At 44.6% G+C, this 22887-nt stretch overlaps 1 protein-coding gene across 2 annotated transcripts in view; it reads right to left on the reverse strand.

Annotated features, from left to right (window-relative positions):
• Positions 1-1033: 1033 nt before the first annotated feature.
• Positions 1034-22887, reverse strand: part of LOC122932519 (inosine-uridine preferring nucleoside hydrolase-like) — a 36650-nt gene continuing 14796 nt past the window's right edge. For both annotated transcript variants that reach the window (XM_044286984.1, XM_044286985.1), the window contains 3 exons: positions 21381-21492; positions 7368-7504; positions 1034-2173 (listed from right to left, as the gene is read on the reverse strand). In XM_044286984.1, coding sequence (XP_044142919.1) covers positions 1829-2173; positions 7368-7504; positions 21381-21492 — 594 coding nt within the window. In that variant the 3' untranslated portion in view covers positions 1034-1828. The remainder of the gene's footprint in view (positions 2174-7367; positions 7505-21380; positions 21493-22887) is intronic.

A 22887-nucleotide genomic window follows, 5' to 3' on the forward strand; every position in this document is an offset into this window, starting at 1 on the left:
GACGGAACATTGCGGTTCTATAACGACTTCCGCAAACTGAATGAGGGGTCCAAATTTGACGCATATCCCATGCCCCGAGTGGATGAGCTTATTGAGAAGTTGGGCCAAGCCTGGTATTTTTCTGTGTTGGACCTAACTAAAGGGTACTTGCAGGTACTCTTGATGGAGGCTGCCAAGGAAAAAATGGCTTTCATCACGCCAGAGGGGCTGTATCAGTACAAGGTATTACTCTTTGGTCTGCATGGCGCTCCCGCCATGTTTCAAAGGCTAATTGACATTCTACTTCGTCCACATCGTCGGTACGCTTTGGCGTACCTGGAAAATATCGTTATCCACAGCACCGACTGGGAAAGTCACCTACCTAAAGTACAGGCTGTAGTGGACTCCCTTAGGAAGGCTGGCTTAACCGCTAATCCAAAAAAGTGCGCGATAGGGTTAGAAGAGACCAAGTACCTGGGGTATGTAATTGGGCGCGGAATTATCAAACCTCAGGTGAACAAAATTGAGGCAATTAGGAATTGTCCCCAACCTGTCACTACTTGGCAAGTAAAGTCGTTCCTGAGTAGGGTGGGGTACTATATGAGGTTTGTCCCCAATTTTGCTACAGTCGCCGCACCATTGACAGGCCTTTTGAAGGGACGCAAGTCAGTGGCTGTTCAGTGGAATGAGCAGGCGGAAAAGGCTTTCTCCGCTTTGAAATCTGCCCTGAGTGGGTCCCCGGTATTGGTGACGCCTGACTTCAAGAGGGAGTTTGTGGTACAGACCGATACCTCTGAAGTAGGCCTCGGAGCTGTACTCTCTCAGGACATCAATAGGGAGGAACATCCTGTTGTTTTCCTGAGTCGAAAGCTTACCCCAGCTGAGACTAGGTACAGTATAGTGAAGAGAGAGTGCCTGGCCATCAAATGGGCACTCGAGTCTCTCCGCTATTATCTGTTGGGGAGAAAATTCCATCTGGTGACCGACCACTCCCCTCTCAAATGGATGAGCCAGGCCAAAGACAGGAATGCTCGGGTCACCAGGTGGTTCTTGTCATTACAAACTTTACATTTTCCCTGGAACATAGGGCAGGCAGGTTACAGGGAAACGCAGATGCCCTGTCCCGGGTACACTGTCTGGCGGGTGTTCCCTCCTCAGGGTTGAAAAAAGGGGGAGGTATGTAGGAAGACGCAAGATGGAAGGTATGTGTCATCGAGATTTCTGGCCTCGGTGTGGTAAGAGCCGGTAGTTTTAAGTGCCAGCGGCAGCTAGTGCTGATTGATACTGGATGTTGTTAGTATGGCTGTAAAGCCGATCCGGGCCGGCTCTTACTGGGAGTAGCCAAAGTGCTCGGTGGGTGGCTTCTCCCCACGCTCCAGCCCGGGTCTTTATTGGCCTATATAAAACCCAGCGAGCAGTTTCAGCTAAGTGTGGTTGATCCTCCATCTAACAGGGAAGCTGTGGAGACTCTGTTTTGGGATCTGTGAATTGGTGCTGTGCTAAAGGCTTGAAAGCCGCATGCTGGAAAACAGGCACCTAAAGCCTCCTGTGGACGGCTGGAGAAAGACTGCTAACCAGGTGAAGATTTTGTTATATGGACATTGCATGGTGTGAACAAACACCAAGATTGTGAACGGTCATTTTGTGTTTCCTTATGTGTGAATAAACACCGAACTGTTTAAGTTAAAGACTTTGTGATTGCCTCTATACTGCGTCCGCTAGCCTGTCTACCAGAGCAAAACCCCACACATGTTATAGACATCTCCAGAATATCAACCTAGATGAATGGATTTTTTATTTATTTTTTTAACAGTAGTGATTTTTCTGTCACCACTTATGTCACATTATATTATTGTAATGCCTCCATCAAAAGGATTTTCAATTTTTCGGTGTCACATTTGGTCATAACAAAGACTTTGTGCTTTCTTTGTAGCATGCCTAATGTATCCAACACCATCATTCCCCGAGTCAATGTGCCACTGAGTTCAACCCCCACTGCACAAGTAATAGCATCGGTGACAAATTTGTCATCTATTGCTGCAGCCATAGCGTAGGAGTCACATGAAACAAATCCTTTGGTCCAGTCCGCTTTTTCCTCAGCACTGGTTTTGGTGAACTTTTCGGAGTGGGCCGATATCTTTCTCATGAAATCTGCCTTTTCGGTTTTCTGAGAGATCCACTTATGGTAAAATTCCTAGAAAAACGTAAAAGTGATTTAAGAGTCTGAATTTTTAATTCCTTATGGCCAGCAATTTATATTGCATATGTACAGGTGAAACTCCAAAAATTAGAATATCATGCAAAATTTCATTTATTTCAGTAATACAACTTAAAAGGAGTTGCATTAACCCCTTAAGGACCAGGCTCATTTTCACCTTAAGGACCAGGCCATTTTTTGCAAATCTGACCAGTGTCACTTTAAGTGCTGATAACTTTAAAACACTTTGACTTATCCAGGCCATTCTGAGAATGTTTTTTCGTCACATATTGTACTTCATGACACTGGTAAAATAAAGTAAAAAAAAATATTTTTTTTGCATAATAAAATACCTAATTTACCAAAAATTTGGAAAAATTAGCAAATTTCAAAGTTTCAGTTTCTCTACTTCTGTAATACATAGTAATACCCCCAAAAATTGTGATGACTTAACATTCCCCATATGTCTACTTCATGTTTGAATTATTTTGGGAATGATATTTAATTTTTTGGGGATGTTACAAGGCTTAGAAGTTTAGAAGCAAATCTTGAAATTTTTCAGAAATTTACAAAAACCCAATTTTTAGGGACCACTACAGCTCTGAAGTCACTTTGCAAGGCTTACATAATAGAAACCGCCCAAAAATGACCCCATTCTATAAACTACACCCCTCAAGGTATTCAAAACTGATTTTACAAACTTCGTTAACCCTTTAGGTGTTGCACAAGAGTTATTGGCAAATGGGGATGAAATTTGAGAATTAAATTTTTTTGCCAAATTTTCCATTTTAACCCATTTTTTTCACTAACAAAGCAAGGGTTAACAGCCAAACAAGACTGTATCTTTATTGCCCTGACTCTGCTGTTTACAGAAACACCCCATATGTGGCCGTAAACTACTGTACGACCACACAGCGGGGCGTAGAGTGAAAGGTGCGCCGTATGGTTTTTGGAAGCCAGATTTTGCTGGACCAGTTTTTTTGACACCATGTCCCATTTGAAGCCCCCGATGCACCCCATGAGTAGAAACTCCATAAAAGTGACCCCATCTAAGAAACTACACCCCTCAAGGTATTCAAAACTGATTTTACAAACTTTGTTAACCCTTTAGGTGTTGCACAAGATTTAATGGAAAATAGAGATACAATTTTAAAATTTCACTTTTTTGGCAGATTTTCCATTTTAATATATTTTTTCCAGTTACAAAGCAAGGGTTAACAGCCAAACAAAACTCATTATTTATGGCCCTGATTCTGTAGTTTACAGAAACACCCCATATGTGGTCGTAAACTGCTGTACGGGCACACGGCAGGGCGCAGAAGGAAAGGAATGCCATACGGTTTTTGGAAGGCAGATTTTGCTGGACTGTTTTTTTGACACCATGTCCCATTTGAAGCCCCCCTGATGCACCCCTAGAGTAGAAACTCCAAAAAAGTGACCCCATTTTAGAAAGTACGGAATAGGGTGGCAGTATTGTTGGTACTAGTTTAGGGTACATATGATTTTTGGTTGCTCTATATTACACTTTTTGTGCGGCAAGGTAACAAGAAATAGCTTTTTTGGCACGTTTTTTTTTTTTTGTTATTTACAACATTCATCTGACAGGTTAGATCATGTGGTAATTTTATAGAGCAGGTTGTCACGGACGCGGCGATACCTAATATGTATACAATTTTTTTTATTTATGTAAGTTTTATACAATAACTTCATTTTTAAAACCAAAAAATTGTTTAGTGTCTCCATAGTCTAAGAGCCATAGTTTTTTCAGTTTTTGGGCGATTATCTTGAGTAGGGTCTAATTTTTTGCGGGATGAGATGACGGTTTGATTGGCACTATTTTGGGGTGCATATGACTTTTTGATCACTTTTATTACCTTTTTTGGGAAGTAAAGTGGGCAAAATTTAAATTTTCTCATAGTTTTTATTTTTTATTTTTATGGCGTTCACTGTGCGGGGGAAGTAACATGACCGTTTTATAGATCAGGTCGTTACGGACGCAGCGATACCTAATATGTGTAGTGTATTTTATTTTTTACATTTTTATTCAGTGATAAATGTTTTTTTTTTTATCTTAACTTTTTTCACTTTAAAAAAAAAAAATTTGACCCAGACACACTTGGTTCTTGAAGATCCAGTGGGTCTGATGTCTGTAAAATACAGTACAGAACCCTATAGGGTTCTGTACTGTATTTTACTTACACTGAACAGATCTATGCTTTTAGCATAGATCTGTTCAGCACCATGGACAGCAGGACGCCTGAGCAGGCGTCCTGTTGCCATGGGAGCCTTCCCCGTCTGCCACAACTTCGCAGACGGGGAAGGGTGAGGACGGGGCTTCGGGGGGCTGCCTGGGGGCTCTCTCCCTCTCCATCGGGGGGCTGCAAAGGCACAGCAGCCCCCCGATCGGAGAGGGAGGGAGCTCCCTGCACTGTTAACCTTTTCCATACAGCGGTCCGTACGGACCGCTGTATGGAAAGGGTTAAACGGCTGACATCGCATCAACGATGTCAGCCGTTTATACCAGGGTGCCAGCAATGTGCTGGCACCCTGGTATAACCCACTAGACGCCAACGATTATTCAAGGGGAGGCGGGCGGGGGATCGCGATCCCGCCTGCCGCACCGCCCGCCTCCCGCAACGCCGCCACCGCCTGCGACACCCCCCTGCACCACCCGCCGCCATCAAATCGTGCAGGGGTGGGTGCAAAATCTTGATTTTAGGCACTCTGAAGTTTCTGATCCCCGCGGTGAAACTGCAAAAAGCGCAGCAAACCGCAGGTCTGAATTGACCTGCGGTTTGCTGCGATCGCCGACACGGGGGGGTCACATGAGCCCCCCTGGCGTTGTGACAGGATGCCGGCTGAATGATTCCAGGTGGCATCCTGTTCAGATTAACCCCTGGGGCGCCAGGATCCCGATTTAAAGTTAGGACGTACCGGTACGTCCTTGGTCCTTAAGGACTCGGGAAATAGGGCGTACCGGTTAAGGGGTTAACTGAGATTGTGGTTTTCATAAGCTGTAAGCCATAATCATCCAAATTATAACAAATAAAGGCTTGAAATATCTCGCTTTGCATGTAATGAGTCTCTCTCATATGAGTTTCACTTTTTAAGTTGCATTACTGAAATAAATGAACTTTGCACGATATTCAAATTTTTCGAGTTTCACAGAAATTGATTGATTTATTTTACCTTATATATGTCTATTATTATTATTATTTATTATTAAAGCGCCATTCATTCCAAGGCACTGTACATATGATAAGGGGTATACATACATAATACAGATAATTGCACTATGCATGAACAAGACGAGTTACAGACTGGCACAGAAGGAGAGAGGACCCTGTCCACGAGGGCTTACAATCTATAGGAGTTAAAGGAGTTCTCCAGGAAATCATTATTTATGTCTGCAAGCAACCAGTCTATACACTGTGCTCTGCCGCCTGCCTTTACGTCACACTGAGTGCTTATACGGCACACAGGGTAGCTACATTACTATACACTGCAGAGCAAGAATTCTTCTCTACAATGGATGCTAATGATGCAATGCTGTTTGTGATATGCCATCATGGCTGAGCAGGATCACATCCCTGCTTCCCAGAGAACCTATTTAAATTGCAAAACATTCAGGCTGGCTGCAGCAGTCAGATGCTAGTACCCAGGGGTGGCCTGGCCAGAAACCCTACAGGGAAATTTTCTGGTGAGCCAATAGGCTAGTATAAGAGGCAGTGTAAAAATGGCGCAGGGACACAGGCCGGAAGAAGCCTGTGATCTGCATTGGAGATGGCAGCTTGGAACGGAGCTTAGGTGTTTTATTTTTTTCTTCTTTCCTTGGCCATTTGGGAAGCATATTACTGGGGTCACTCAAGGGCCCACATCCTACTGCCTAAGCCCTTTGCTCCATATCTTAATAAGAGACATCTGGAGGGGGACAGAATCTATTGATGGCCACTACAAAGGGGCAGCTTCTGGGACAGCACCTTATGCTGTGCATTGCTATTTTGTTCTGCCAGGATAGTATTATGAGCTGCAATTTGGTAATACTGACCCCGCCTACTTGTATTGACCCCATCTACTGTGTAGAGGACTGCCTAAGCATTTGCACTGCATTGGTGGAGGACTGAAGAGGGCAGCAGTGTTTTTTGTTAATTTAGTACATTTGTTGCTCTTTTTCCCATGATCCAGACAACCCCTTTAAGCTCCCCCTAATAGCAACTGCAGGCCAATGCTATAATTTAACTCATTGTTACAGCATTCTAAATCTCCAATATAGACAAGAGTCCACAGAGATTTATTTTTATGCAGAACCAAATTAATATTATTGTCCCATGAACCCATGATTAAAGGGTTATTCCCATCATAGCCTTTTCTTGACCTAGATGGCAATTAGCACAGTGAGCCCCTGCTGGGGGTAAGCGGAGTTACGGAAGTGGTGGAGCATCCGGCATGCCGTTTCTGTAGCTCCCACAGCAGTGAATGGGAACTTAGGCAAACAATATAGCACAGCAATGTACGCTTTTCTTTTAACTTCAGGGTTACTGAAAACAGCATAGGTCCCATTCACTGCTGTGGGAGTTACGGAAACGTCAAAGTGCTGGCTGCTTCGATGTTTCTGTAAGTCTGGCCTCCCCGGCCGACACTTCCTGTGGTTATTTCTACAGTATCTCAGCCATGAAAGGCCGCGATGGGAATAACTCTTTAAAGGGAATCCATCACCAGTGATCACCCCCCATAAATCAAAGACACATAACTGTAGATCACCTGATTAAAACGCTGTTTTTCTTTAGTTGATCGGAGGCTCTGTTCCCGAGTTTTCATACTTCTTCTTGATACACAAATGATGCTCTTGTTGCATACAAGCTCCTCTCTTTTCTGTGTCCAGCACCACCCTGGTTGCTTTGCCACTGCCGGACCCTGTCAATCAGAGCAGCCAGGGAGGGACTGTCCATGGAAATGAAAGGAGCTTGGGTACAACAAAAGCAACGGTGACACCCTTATTACACAAAATACTTAATTTGCATATTAAGAAACAGTGTCATAACTCGGGAACAAAGCCCCGGAGCAACAAAAGAAAAACAGTGTTTTAATCACAGCTATTTGTCTATGCAAACAGGTGGATAAGGAGCTCACGGGCGACAGATTCTCTGTAAAGAAACAGTTTCTAATTAAACAATAAAAATGTACAACTTACCCAAGAAAGGGCATTGCTACAAGTGAATTCCCACGTTGCAATACGAGTTGGACAATCAAAACCATTTAGTACAATGTAAGCTGCTTCCGGATCACATGCAAAATTGAATTCGCCACACACTGTTGTATTACCTCTTGCTAAAATAAAAGAAATAAAAAATATAAAATATTACATTGCAAATACTTATCCTTCCTTTTGCTCAAGTGAAAAAGAAGATTTGATGGGATAACAGGAGATTGTCAAATATATTGTAAAATACCGTACTTCAAACTGTACCTATACTAACTTCCATCATGTATGCCCTAATCCTGATCAGACAGTCTAATGCGGCTGGATATTAGGCCAAAACTAACAAAGTGTAACAAATATGAGATATATGCATTATGGCAATGACAATTGTGTATCTGAAGTGAAAAAGAATGAAATACCGTACTCTTTCTATGTTGGCCAATGCTTTGGGGTGCTAGGTGCTTATAATATGAGTGGCCATGTGTCAATGGGACTGCATTACGAGTGACAGCTCTGCTACGTTACCATTCTGTGCTAGAAAAGGAATGGACTCAATCTGCAGCCCTGTGATCATATCATATGTAGGGTGTACACCATGATTTACAGTGCTGGTTAGGGGTGAGTAGAACAATAGAAGCTGAAAGCATACAGCTATTGCAAAAACATTTTCTAATTATTCCAAATATTAAAAAAACATAAAACTTTTTGATAGCTTTTTATTTGTTATTTGGTGAATATTTTTTTCCGGTGTTCATCTTACATCCTAAATTAAATGATAGCTGTGTACTGTAGGTCGTTACAGAAGCAGTAATATGAAATGTGTGGCAATATTTTATTTTTACAGTTTTTTTCCATTGAAAATCATTTTTAAATTTAACTTTTTTCATTTTTTTTTAACCATTTAATAGTCCTACAAGGGGACTGTAATAGGCAATCTTTTAAATGGTTCTATAATTCTCTGGACTGCTTATGTAGATGCAGAAAATTATAATGTCAGTGCTGGCTGCTCCACAGAGGCGCGCGGCCTGCTAGGATACACTGTGGACAGGGCTGGGGCCTCAGCCTGCCGTGCACAGACATTGGAACCCGGCAATCTAATTCGTCTAGGACTAAAGCCCCTTAGTGACCACTGTAGAAACACAAATCGGCAGTCGTTAAGAGGTTAAATAATAAGGAGCTACAGTGAGGAACAGAAGTATTTGAACACCCTGCAATTTTGCAAGTTCTCCCACTTAGAAATCATGGAGGGGTCTGAAACTCGCATTGTAGGTGCATTCCCACTCAGAGACAGAATAAATAAAAAGATTTAGGAAATCACATTGTATGATTTTTAAAGAATGTATTTGTCTTGCACTGCTGAACATAAGTATTTGAATACCTGAGAAAATCAGTGTTAATATTTGGTACAGAAGCCTTTGTTCGCAATTACAGAGGTCAAAAGTTTCCTGTAGTTCTTGACCAGGTTTGCACACACTGCAGGGATTTTGGCCCTCTCCTCCACATAGATCTCCTCTAGATCTGTCAGGTTTCGGGGCTGTCGCTGAGAAACACAGAGTTTCAGCTCCCTCCAAAGATGTTCTATTGGATTTAGGTCTGGAGACTGGCCGAGCCACTCCTTAGTTATTCTGGCTGTGTGCTTCGGGTCGTTGTCATGTTGGAAGACCCAGCCACGACCCATCTTCAATGCTCTGACTGAAGGAAGGAGGTTGTTGCTTAAAATCTCACAATAAATGGCCCCATTCATCCTCTCCTTAATACAGTGCAGTCGTCCTGTCCCCTTCGCAGAAAAGCACCCCCAAAGCATGATGTTACCACCCCCATGCTTCACAGTAGGGATGGTGTTCTTGGGATGCAACCCGTCTTTTTTCTCCAAACACGATGAGTGAAGTTTAGACCAAAAACTTTGGTCTCATCTGACCACATGACTTTCTCCCATGCCTCCTCTGGATCATCCAGATGGTCATTGGCAAACATCAGACGGACCTGGACATGTGATGACTTGAGCAGGGGAACCTCTCGTACAATGCATGATTTGAAACCATGATGGCGTAGTGTTCTACCAACAGTGACCTTTAAAACGGTGGTCCCAGCTCTCTTCATATCATTGACCATCTCCTCCCTTGTAGTTCTGGGCTGATTCCTCACCTTCTTATCATCAGTGATACCCCACGAGGTGAGATCTTGCATGGAGCCCCAGTCTGAGGGAGACTGACAGTCGTCTTTAGCCTCTTCCATTTTCTAACAATTGCTCCAACCAGAGGTCGCGCTACATTTTTTCTGGAAGAGTAAAAATACTCCTCTTACCATTTTTGAGGAGTATTTTCAGCCGATGAGGAGTACGAAAGGTACAGTAATTCAAATAGTTAATACGAAGGCCTACATAACATTAAAGGGGTTGCTATTTATGCAGGGAAACCATTACTAGTACTCTAGAACTGTCTTCCATGCATAAATAGCAAATTTAGACAATTTTACATTTAGCTGAGGTCCCTGTTACTCTGAGGGGGTCGGCACCACTGAGGTCACTGTTGCTCTAATGGGGTCGGCACCACTGAGGTCACTGTTGCTCTGAGGGGGTCGGCACCACTGAGGTCACTGTTGCTCTGAGGGGGTTGGCACCACTGAGGTCACTGTTGCTCTGAGGGGGTCGGCACCACTGAGGTCACTGTTGCTCTGAGGGGGTCGGCACCACTGAGGTCACTGTTGCTCTGAGGGGGTCGGCACCACTGAGGTCACTGTTGCTCTGAGGGGGTCGGCACCACTGAGGTCACTGTTGCTCTGAGGGGGTCGGCACCACTGAGGTCACTGTTGCTCTGAGGGGGTCGGCACCACTGAGGTCACTGTTGCTCTGAGGGGGTCGGCACCACTGAGGTCACTGTTGCTCTGAGGGGGTCGGCACCACTGAGGTCACTGTTGCTCTGATGGGGTCGGCATCACTGAGGTCACTGTTGCTCTGATGGGGTCGGCACCACTGAGGTCACTGTTGCTCTGATGGGGTCGGCACCACTGAGGACACTGTTGCTCTGATGGGGTCGGCACCACTGAGGTCACTGTTGCTCTGAGGGGGTCGGCACCACTGAGGACACTGTTGCTCTGATGGGGTCGGCACCACTGAGGTCACTGTTGCTCTGAGGGGGTCGGCACCACTGAGGTCACTGTTGCACTGTTGCCTGATATTATTCAATCAGTGCTGTCAACTGGTAACATCCAGCTGGACCTTTATTGCAGACTACTAGCAATTAGTTCATAAGTTCTAGTAGGAATAATAGAGGAATGGTTACAATATAGAGTCACAAGAATTGACTCCCCAGAATTGTTATTGCATGGGAAATGCAAGTTGTTACTAAAACAGACATGTCCCCTTCAAGTACATTATCGCTTGGGGGCCCCACCTTGGTTACCATGATCTAGTGTACTCTGGGTCAAGTATGGATAGGTAAATAGTGTTGATCTTGGGACAATCCCTTTAATTTTTGCTGCTGTTTCTGTGCTGCTGGTCACTGGGGTATGCCATCCATCACGTGGCCATTGCTGCCCACCAAAGTTACGTCCTTGTAGATGAGCTCTCAGGTGAGTATGTCGTGCCACCAGGGCTGTTTGTAGACTCTAAATAGACCTGAGGCACTGGCAGAGCAGGACACAGGCACAATGGATGGTGGTGCATGCTGGTGCCAAGGGCACAAGCGAAAGACCCGGGCACATACCTTGCGGCGCCACAGTCACATGTTGTGGATCTGGATGATGACATCACACAGTGATAACCACTGATCTAAGGTGCAGCAACCTTTGGCACTCCAGCGCTGCTGTGAAACTAACTACAACTCCAAGCATGCACACTTGCTCAGCTGTTCTTGTAACTCCCAAAGAAGTGAAAGCAGGATACTGGGAGTTGTAGTTTCAGAACAGCTGGAGTGCCGGAGGTTGCTGATCCCTGGTCAGGCCATTTTGTGTTATGCTTGATCTTGCTATAAAGGGGAGTTTGTCTTCCATGACCCATTGCCCTATCTCATTCCACAAAAAAGCCACCACCGCTGTGGTTACTGGATTATACATAGAAACATAGAATGTGTCGGCAGATAAGAACCATTTGGCCCATCTAGTCTGCCCAATATATCTGAATCCTATGAATAGTCCCTGGCCCTATCTTATATGAAGGATAGCCTTATGCCTATCCCATGCATGCTTAAACTCCTTCACTGTATTTGCAGCTACCACTTCTGCAGGAAGGCTATTCCATGCATCCACTACTCTCTCAGTAAAGTAATACTTCCTTATATTACTTTTAAACCTTTGCCCCTCTAATTTAAAACTGTGTCCTCTTGTGGTAGTTTTTCTTCTTTTAAATATTCTCTCCTCCTTTACCGAGTTGATTCCCTTTATGTATTTAAAAGTTTCTATCATATCCCCTCTGTCTCGTCTTTCTTCCAAGCTATACATGTTAAGGTCCTTTAATCTTTCCTGGTAAGTTTTATCCTGCAATCCATGTACTAGTTTAGTAGCTCTTCTCTGAACTCTCTCTAGAGTATCTATATCCTTCTGGAGATATGGCCTCCAGTACTGCGCACTGGAGCGAAGTACTTAATGTGCTTGGCAGAGGGACTGTATGTCCTGGAGGCTGTAAATGGCCACATGCTGCACCGCATTACAGAAGAAATCTTTATAAGCATCTGATGGAACATGCTGCAATGAATCCTTGATGGATTCATAGGAAAGCTGACAGGTGACATAGAGGTCTACGGGTGACAGGTCTGTCGTTATTGAGGTCTTCTGTTGGCGTGTCCAGCGATGGGAACCCCACTGACTTATATAAGCAGAAGTCTGAAGCGCTCAGCCACTTTTCCTCACTGCTGACCGCGGTAGCGAAGACGGTCCCCCTAGACCCTCTATTGAGGCCGTCTTCACTACCACGCTCAGCAGGGAGGAGAGACCGCGCTCGGCTGAGCGCTTCAGACTCATCACTATAGGGTAAAAACAAGGCGCTCCGATCCCCACAAAATTTCACAGATCTCCACTTACCCCGCCAGTGAGGATCGCGCGCCTCCTTCCTCCCTTCAGAGCGGTGTGCCATAAGCTCCGGCAGCCCGCTCAAACTGACCAATAACAAAGCTTCTTACTGTAAGGAGCCTTGTTATTGGTTGTTTCAGGCAGCAGCAGCATCACTGCGCTGCCTGTGCCCTTCACAGCGCTCACTGCGCTGTTGAATGGCAGGGAAAAGTCTAAGGCGTATCGGTACGCCTTGGACTTTTTCCAGAGAGTAAAATGGCCTGAACAGGTGTCTATGACGCTTGTACAGGCGTTATTGCGACCTCTGGCTCCAACAGTTGATCTATTTTCACCAAGCTGCTTGCCAATTGTCCCGTAGCCCTTTCCAGCCTTGTGGACTAGGTCCACAATTGTGTCTCTGGTGTCTTTTGACAGCACTTTGGTCTTGCCCATGGTAGTAGTTGGCGCCTGACTGACTGTGGGGTGGACAGGTGTCTTTAACCGCCTCCGGACCGCCTAACGCAGATGTGCGGTCCGGAGGCGGCAGCGCTGCGCACAACGACGCATATACGCGTCATCTCGCGAGACGCGAGATGACGCGATATGCGGCCCGCGCATGCGCAGTTCGCGCCGGCATTTCGAAGAGGACCATTTCGTCATCAGCTTGCCAGCCAATGATCGCGGCTGGCAAGCTGATGATTTTCAAAAAAGCCAATCACAGAGCCATATATCAGATCATATTTGTAAATATGATCTGTTATATGGCTGCCTGCTCCTCTGCTGGTTCTTTTCGTCGGTTGGATCCAGCAGAGGAGCAGGCTACACAGTGAGTACACCAAACAGCACACTTTAGCCCCAGATCACCCCCCTGTACCCCAATTAACCCTTTGATCACCCCTTTGTCAATCACTAGTGAAAGGAAAAAAGTGATCAGTGTAAACTGTCACTTTTTTTTTTCACTGGTATTGACTGTTAGGTTTTAGGATAGTTTAGGTCCCTTGGTTAGGTAGTTAGCGATCAGTTAGCGCCCAGCCCACCGCAGTCCGTTATTCGCTGATTAGCGTATCGCTAATCAGCATTTGTACTTTTATAGTATCTGGAAGTGATCAAAACTGATCACGGTCAGATCTATAATAGTACTAGTGTCACTTTAGTTCGCCCTCCACCCAAAACGCAGTGTTTGCCCGATCAGGCCTGATCGGTCGCCCACACGTGCGTTCGCCCACACCCGCCCCACCGCAGTGACAAAAAAAAATTTTTTTTTGATCACTGCACAATCACTTTACAAGCACTGCGGCGATAAAAAAAATCAGTTTTGATATTTTTTATCAACCGCAGCGGCCTCCGGTACTTCGCTAGCCTCCCCTTTGTAAGACAGGCTTGCTTTTTTTTTCTTGGGTAGTCTCAGGGAATACCCCTAAATTTAGTTGCCCAAAATGTCAAACAGGGGGTATTCCTCTGAAGAGGCCTACAGGCTTCTGACCCAGTCGGATGAGGAGTGGGAACCCTCATCTGATGAATCCAGCGGGTCAGAATACGAACCTGTAGAAAGCAGTGGCTCTCTGACCCAAAGTTCGGACGAGGAGGCTGAGGTCCCTGATACCACCAGGCGTACCCGGCCCCGTGTCGCTAGACCGCAGGTTGCGCAGGATCCGCTTCAAGAGCAGCAGAGTGGGGCTGGTGCTGTCGGATTACGTGGTGAGGCATACACCAGCAGCCCAGCCCTCCCTGGACCTAGTACCAGCACTGCCGTACAACCTGGTGAAGTAGCGAGCACCAGAAGGGCAGTTGAAGCTGGTACGGTGGCACGTGCAGTAGTGACCCCGTCGCAGCCACCGCAAAGACGTGCCCGTAGAGCCCCTAGAATCCCAGAGGTGCTGGCAAACCCTGATTGGCAGTCCCCAACTTCAGCCGCACCTGTAGTTTTCCCTTTCACTGCCCAGTCTGGAGTTCGGGTTGAGACAGCTCAGATCGGTTCGGCCCTGGGATTTTTTGAGCTGTTCTTGACTGCGGAGCTTTTAGACATAGTTGTGGCCGAAACAAACAGGTATGCCACACAATTTATCACCGCTAACCCGGGAAGCTTTTATGCCCAGCCTTTCCGGTGGAAACCAGTCCAAGTTTCCGAAATTAAAACTTTTCTGGGCCTCCTCCTCAACATGGGCCTGACAAAAAAGCATGAATTGCGGTCATATTGGTCCACGAACCCGATTCATCACATGCCCATGTTCTCTGCTGCTATGTCCAGGGCACGTTTTGAGGCCATCCTGCGTTTCCTGCACTTTAGTGACAACACCGCCTCCCGTCCCAGGGGCCACCCTGCTTTTGACCGGCTCCACAAAATTCGGCCCCTCATAGACCATTTCAACCAGAAATTTGCAGATATTTATACCCCAGAGCAAAACATCTGCGTAGACGAGTCCCTGATACATTTTACCGGGCGCCTTGGCTTCAAACAATACATCCCAAGCAAGCGCGCCCGGTATGGGGTCAAATTGTATAAGCTCTGTGAAAGGGCCACAGGCTATACCCACAAATTTCGGATCTATGAGGGAAAAGATCAGACCCTGGAGCCGGTCGGTTGCCCTGACTACCTGGGGAGCAGTGGGAAGACAGTTTGGGACTTGGTGTCACCCTTATTCGGCAAGGGGTACCATCTTTATGTGGACAATTTTTACACAAGTGTGGCCCTCTTTAGGCATTTGTTTCTAGAACGGATTGGCGCCTGTGGTACCGCGCAAACTAGTCGCGCGGGCTTCCCCCAACGGCTCGTTACCACCCGTCTTGCAAGGGGGCAGAGGGCCGCACTGTGTAACGAAGAACTGCTCGCGGTGAAATGGAGAGACAAGCGTGACGTTTACATGCTCTCCTCCATTCACGCAGACACGACAATCCAAATTAAGCGAGCAACCCGTGTCATTGAAAAGCCCCTCTCAGTCCACGACTATAATTTGCTCATGGGAGGGGTGGACTTCAATGACCAGATGTTGTCTCCGTATTTAGTTTCCCGCAGAACCAGACGCTGGTATAAGAAGGTGTCTGTATATTTAATTCAATTGGCTCTGTACAATAGTTTTGTTCTCTACAGTAAGGCTGGGAGAACTGGATCCTTCCTCAAATTTCAGGAAGAGATCATCGAGAACCTCCTGTACCCAGGAGGTTCCGTGGCCCCATCCACCAGTGTAGTTAGCCGTCTACACGAGCGACATTTCCCCAATGTCGTTCCTGGTACCTCAACCCAACCGTCACCCCGAAAAAGATGTCGTGTCTGTAGCAGGAGTGGAATAAGGCGTGACACCCGCTATTTCTGTCCTGACCACCCTGCCCTATGCTTTGGAGAGTGTTTCCGGAAGTACCACTCACAGGTACACTATTAGCATAGGGATCATCTCACCAGGACAGGCACACAGGGCTATTAGGGCCCATTCACTCACTGCTGCTGCAAACGTCTCCTTTCACATGGGACAAAGTGCATAACGCACTTCGCCACATCTTTGGGCGATTTGCGCTTTGCACATTGACCCATGGGGAAGGAGAGGTTTGTTCTATAAATGTAAAAAAAAAAAAAAAAAAACACCAGTAAGCAAAAAGGTTAATGTTCAGTTAAAAAAGTTAAAGTTTATATGTTCTGTTGCAAAGTTAATAAAATTATTGCGTTGCGGCCTGGTTTTTTCTTTTTTTTACCTTCCAGGTGGACCAACCGATCGACCAGCTGCAGCACCGATGAGCATTCTGACAGAAGCATTGCGCTGCTGTCAGATTACACGCAAGTCGGTGTATGCGGCGCTGCAAGACGGGATTTTCTCCTCTGCAGTAACAGATATGTTTGCCGAGGCATACGAGCTGAGGAGGAGGCGGCGTTCCTATGCTTTGGCAAACACTTTGTATAAAAAAAAAAAATTTAAAATCCCGGCAATGATTTATTCATCCACATCGATTGATGTGAATGGAGAAATCTGGTTTGCCAGGGCATACGAGCTAAGTGGGTATGGATGTAGGGCGGAGCTCCTATGTCCTGGCAGACGCCTTTCCCCTCCATTTTTTTTTTTTGGCAGAGATTTTTTCATCCACATTGATCGATGCGAATGAAGAAATCTGTGCCGTTCATTTTTTTCTTTCAGCCCAGAGGCTGAACGGAAAAAAAAAATCTCATTACCTGTATGCTCAATATAAGGAGAATAGCAGAAACTCCTAATGCTGGCCATACATGTAATGATTGCGGAGACCCTCAAATGCCAGGGCAGTACAAACACCCCACAACTGACCCCATTTTGGAAAGAAGACACCCCAAGGTATTTGCTGAGGGGCATATTGAGTCCATGAAAGATTTAAATTTTTGTCCTAAGTTAGCGGAAAGTGAGACTTTGTGAGAAAAAAAAAAAAAAAATAATATCAATTTCCGCTAACTTATGCGAAAAAATATTTTTTCTATGAACTTGCCAGGCCCCTCATTGAATACCTTGGGGTGTCTTCTTTCCAAAGTGGGGTCACATGTGGGGTATTTATACTGCCCTGGCTTTTTAGGGGCCCTAAAGCGTGAGAAGAAGCCTGGGATCCAAATGTCTAAAAATGCCCTCCTAAAAGGAATTTGGGCACCTTTGCGCATCTAGGCTGCAAAAAAGTGTCACACATCTGGTATCGCCGTACTCAGGAGAAGTTGGGGAATGTGTTTTGGGGTGTCATTTTACATATACCCATGCTGGGTGAGATAAACATCTTGATCAAATGCCAACTTTGTATAAAAAAATTGGAAAAGTTGTCTTTTGCCAGGATATTTCTCTCACCCAGCATGGGTATATGTAAAATGACACCCCAAAACACATTCCCCAACTTCTCCTGAGTACGGCGATACCAGATGTGTCACACTTTTTTGCAGCCAAGGTGGGCAAAGGGGCACACTATTCCAAAGTAGCACCTTTCGGATTTCGCAGGCCATTTTTTACACATTTTGATTGCAAAGTACTTCTCACACATTTGGGCCCCTAAATTGCCAGGGCAGTATAACTACCCCACAAGTGACCCCATTTTGGAAAGAAGACACCCCAAGGTATTCCGTGAGGGGCATGGCGAGTTCCTAGAATTTTTTATTTTTTGTCGCAAGTTAGTGGAATATGAGACTTTGTAAGGAAAAAAGAGAAGAAAAAAAAATCATCATTTTCCGCTAACTTGTGACAAAAAAAAAAAATCTAGGAACTCGCAGTGCCCCTCACGGAATACCTTGGGGTGTCTTCTTTCCAAAATGGGGTCACTTGTGGGGTAGTTATACTGCCCTGGCAATTTAGGGGCCCAAATGTGTGAGAAGTACCTTGCAATCAAAATGTGTAAAAAATGGCCTGCAAAATCCGAAAGGTGCACTTTGGAATATGTGCCCCTTTGCCCACCTTGGCAGCAAAAAAGTGTGACACATCTGGTATCGCCGTACTCAGGAGAAGTTGTGGAATGTGTTTTGGGGTGTCATTTTACATATACCCATGCTGGTGAGAAAAATATCTTGGTCAAATGCCAACTTTGTATAAAAAAATGGGAAAAGTTGTCTTTTGCCAAGATATTTCTCTCACCCAGCATGGGTATATGTAAAATGACACCCCAAAACACATTCCCCAACTTCTCCTGAGTACGGCGATACCAGATGTGTGACACTTTTTTGATGCCAAGGTGGGCAAAGGGGCACATATTCCAAAGTGCACCTTTCGGATTTCACCGGTCATTTTTTACACATTTTGATTGCAAAGTTCTTCTCACACATTTGGGCCCCTAAATTGCCAGGGCAGTATAACTATGCCACAAGTGACCCCATTTTGGAAAGAAGACACCCCAAGGTATTCTGTGAGGGGCATGGTGAGTTCCTAGAATTTTTTATTTTTTGTCGCAAGTTAGTGGAATATGAGACTTTGTAAGAAAAAAATAAAATAAAATAATCATCATCATTTTCCGCTAACTTGTGACAAAAAATAAAAAGTTCTATGAACTCACTATGCCCATCAGCGAATACCTTAGGGTGTCTACTTTCCGAAATGGGGTCATTTGTGGGGTTTTTCTACTGTTTGGGCATTGTAGAACCTCAGGAATCATGACAGGTGCTCAGAAAGTCAGAGCTGTTTCAAAAAGCGGAAATTCACATTTTTGTACCATAGTTTGTAAATGCTATAACTTTTACCCAAACCATTTTTTTTTTGCCCAAACATTTTTTTTTTTATCAAAGACATGTAGAACAATAAATTTGGCGAAAAATTTATATATGGATGTCGTTTTTTTTGCAAAATTTTACAGCTGAAAGTGAAAAATGTCATTTTTTTGCAAAAAAATCGTTACATTTTGATTAATAACAAAAAAAGTAAAAATGTCAGCAGCAATAAAATACCACCAAATGAAAGCTCCATTAGTGAGAAGAAAAGGAGGTAAAATTCATTTGGGTGGTAAGTTGCATGACCGAGCGATAAACGGTGAAAGTAGTGTAGTGCCGAAGTGTAAAAAGTGCTCTGGTCATGAAGGGGGTTTCAGCTAGCGGGGCTGAAGTGGTTAAAGAGCTCAGACAGGTGCTACTAACTTAGATTAATGATTGGAGTAGAGGTGGACTTTTTAAAGGCACAGTATGGCCCCATTCACGCGTCCGCAATTTAGTTCCGCATTTTGCGGAACGGACGCAGAATTTCGGACCCGCACTTCCGGGTACGCAATTCCGTTCCCGAAAAAAATAGAACATGTCCTATTTTTGTCCGCAATTGCGGACAAGAATAGGCATATTCTATTAGTGCCGGCGATGTGCGGTCCGCAAAATGCGCTACGGACGCGTGAATGGAGCCTAACATGTCTTTAAGAGCCAGAATTCTTGCTGTTTCTCAGGTGTTCAAATACTTATGTTCGGCAGTGCAAGACAAATAAATTCTTTAAAAATCATACAATGTGATTTCCTGAATTTATTTTTAAAGTTCTGTCTCTCAGAGTGGGAAAGCACCTACAATGTGAATTTCAGACCCCTCCATGATTTCTAAGTGGGAGAACTTGCAAAATCACATATAGGTTGAAAAACACAACTTTTTAAAATTTTATTTGCAGTTTCCCCAAATAAGGGCTCATGCACATGACTGTTGGCTGTTTTGCAGTCTGCAAAACACGGATACTGGCTGTGCGCATTCTGCATTTTGCGGAATGGAGTGGCCAGCCTCTAATAGAACAGTCTTATCCTTGTCCGTAATGCGGACAAGAACAGGACATGTTCTATAATTTTGCAGATGGCACAGAATGGACATGCAGATGCAAACAACACATGGAGTGCTGCCCACATCTTTTGCGGCCCCATTGAAGTAAATGGTCCACATTCGACCCGCAAAAAATGCGGATCAGATGCAGATCCAAACCACAATAGTGTGCATGAGCCCTAAAACTCAGAATAGAAAAAAAATGCATTAATTAAAAGTCTAATGCATCACGTAAAAATTATAATCCAACAAATAAAAAAGCTACAACCTTTAAACCACCACATGCATTAAATTGCGTCATTGAGGCCTTTTCAGGCCAAGACATTAAGGGGTTAAATATGGTGCCAACTCAGGAGTTATACCCACTTCATAGGTGGTGGGTTGACGGCTGTGTTATACAACTGACACCCAAAGGCAATGTTTATGATCAGAGATAGGTCTTTCCATCTCTCAGATACCATGGTCAATAGCAACCAAGGCGTATGAGCAGTTAGAGCAGGGAGGCACTCTCTGACTCCCAGTGATCTCTTGTGAGGGTTCCCAGGCCTGCCATTATACTTTTCCTATTAAACCCTACCTCTAGCCATAAAAAAATGACAGCTTGCCTGGCAAAAAATAAATAAAAAAATCAAGTCCTCACAAAGCTTCATAGATGGAAATAAAATAAAAAAAGTTATTGGTGTCAGAATATGGTGACACAGATCAATTTTTTTTCCAAAGTTTTAAAATTTTTTTATTTAAAAGTAGTAAAGCATCAAAAAGCTAATAACGTTTCGTATTGCTGTAAGCATACTAACCCGTAGAAAAATCTCTGTCGATGGCCAGGCACCGGACAACAACTTGACAGCCATATTGTGAAAAAAAGAGCATGGTTATGACTGCTGCCTATTAATAGGGTTGTGGAGGATCAGAAAACATGGCTGCCTTCTTCCAGAAAGAGCACAAGCCCTGTTCACTAGTACTGAAGTTCAGCTCCACTGAAGTGAACAGGGATGAGCTGCAATACTGCCCTCAATCTACTTTCTGAATTCCTTTGGACCTGCCATAAGGTCATGAATCGGTGTCTGGAGCTGAATTCCCAATAGGAGATTTCCTCAAATCTCTAAATCTCATCTACTTTGCCAAGACAGTGTTCACCCGAATTGAGGTCAATGGTAAGCCGGAACGTAGGGATGAGAAAACCGGCCACGGTAATTAATTGTCTAAACAGGTACCCAGACCCACCGAGAAGGGTGCCCTCCAGGGATAGGGGTACATACAAGGTTACTGCACTGATAAATCTTGGACCACCACTTTTGAATTAGTTCACAGCTCCACCAAAATGGAAGAATGTACCTCTAATCCTTGAGGCACCTGCAGCATGTATCCAACCTCTAGAGTCTGGTCTCATCGGGAGTCTTATACCATTGCATAGGCACTTCATAGCCATTATCCTGGATTGGAACACATCTTGATGATTTATGAGGGGAGAGGAGGATCATGACCACGTCTTATGCTTATGTTATGCCCAAACTCCTATCTCATAGCCTAATATAGGCCAGACTGGCAGGGAGCACTGGGAGCTAAGGTTTTTATAGAACAGAGAGCTTAGCTTTACTGGCTGATGGAAGTGAGAGAAATGTTCTTCTAGCCATGTGAGAGGACAGGTAAAGTGATTTTTTTTTCAAGTGATGTGGATTTCAATGAAGACCGCAGGAAATAGATAAGAGGAAGGTGTGAGCGGCTGATCTTTAATAAAGTAACAAACTCTTTAGGCTCTAAAATAGATCCTTGAGCATCAAACAAGATATCAGACAATCCTTAATACAGATATAATACTTACACTCCATATTACCGCCCATGATAAAAAGATTTTTAATTTTCTGTGGAAATGTGGGATCCATGTTCACAGCTAAAGCAAGGTTAGTCAATGGACCAGTTACAACAAGGGACACCTGAATAAAAAGCACATTGACAGTGATAAATGTAATAGGTGTGATAATTCATCAAATACGTATCTAAAGCACAAAAATATAATTATTTAACAGATCCATAGAGAATGCAATATTATTCAAATACAGGTTATCACACAAGATTATGCAATTAGTTCTTAAACAGAAATGTCAATTATTATTTTTTTGCAGAATACTCTTGGCATCGGTAAAACGAGATTTTTGTGAACTCACCTGTAAAATCTCTTTCTCGCTTAGTTCATTGGGTGACACAGGACCATGGGTATAGCTGCTTGCTGCCACTAGGAGGCGACACTAGGCTGAAAAGTGATAACTCTGGAGAGAGCATATCAGTTTGTGCCCAAGCAATAGGAGTAGGAGAAAAAACACATACGGTAAACAACCAACTGACAAATGTCAGTCGGATCGAACCAGAACTGAGGACCATACTGGCCCACCAACCGCCATCATTTGCGGCAAACAGAACCACTGGGGAAACCAAAAAAGGGGGGCTCAGTCACATAACCGCAGGAGCACATTGCTCCACAACACCACCGGCGCCTAAGAGCCACCAAGGACCGCAGTGAGAGTCCTGGTGCCATGGCTTCAGTGAGTGAAGTGGAGCAGGCCTGACTATGCACTGACACTAATTAAAATCAGCCAATGGGGCAGACAGGGTGGTCAGAAATGTGAGACTGAGGAGGCAGCCACACCTCAATTACAAACTACAAGGGAAACCAAAAAAGGGGCTCAGTCACATAACAACCGCAGGAGCACATTGCTGGGGCAGGGAAATAACATAAAAGACAGACATGCAATGTGACAATGCACTGCAATATAAAGTACAAAAATTGCATGGAAATAACAAGTGCTACACTATAAGTGCGAGATACTTGGCAAATTATTTTGTACAAAATTATTTGAGCCCGTCTGCCAAGCGTCAAGGCGTTCTCTGTTAGACGGGTTCCTACGCTAAATTCTACCTGTTAGGTGCCATAACGGCTACCATACACTTCAGGGAGTGTAGGTTCCACGTACCTGCATTGTAAACTACCTGTTGGGTGCCATAACGGCTACCATCCACTTCAGGGAATGCAGGCTACACAGCAGGCCCACTCCACAACACCACCGGCGCCTAAGAGCCACCAAGGACCGCAGTGAGAGTCCTGGTGCCATGGCTTCAGTGAGTGAAGTGGAGAACGCCTTGACGCTTGGCAGACGGGCTCAAATAATTTTGTACAAAATAATTTGCCAAGTATCTCGCACTTATAGTGTAGCACTTGTTATTTCCATGCAATTTTTGTACTTTATATTGCAGTGCATTGTCACATTGCATGTCTGTCTTTTATGTTATTTCCCTGCCCCAGCAATGTGCTCCTGCGGTTGTTATGTGACTGA

This window comes from Bufo gargarizans, chromosome 3 (assembly GCF_014858855.1).
Source record: "Bufo gargarizans isolate SCDJY-AF-19 chromosome 3, ASM1485885v1, whole genome shotgun sequence".
Lineage (NCBI taxonomy): Eukaryota > Metazoa > Chordata > Amphibia > Anura > Bufonidae > Bufo > Bufo gargarizans.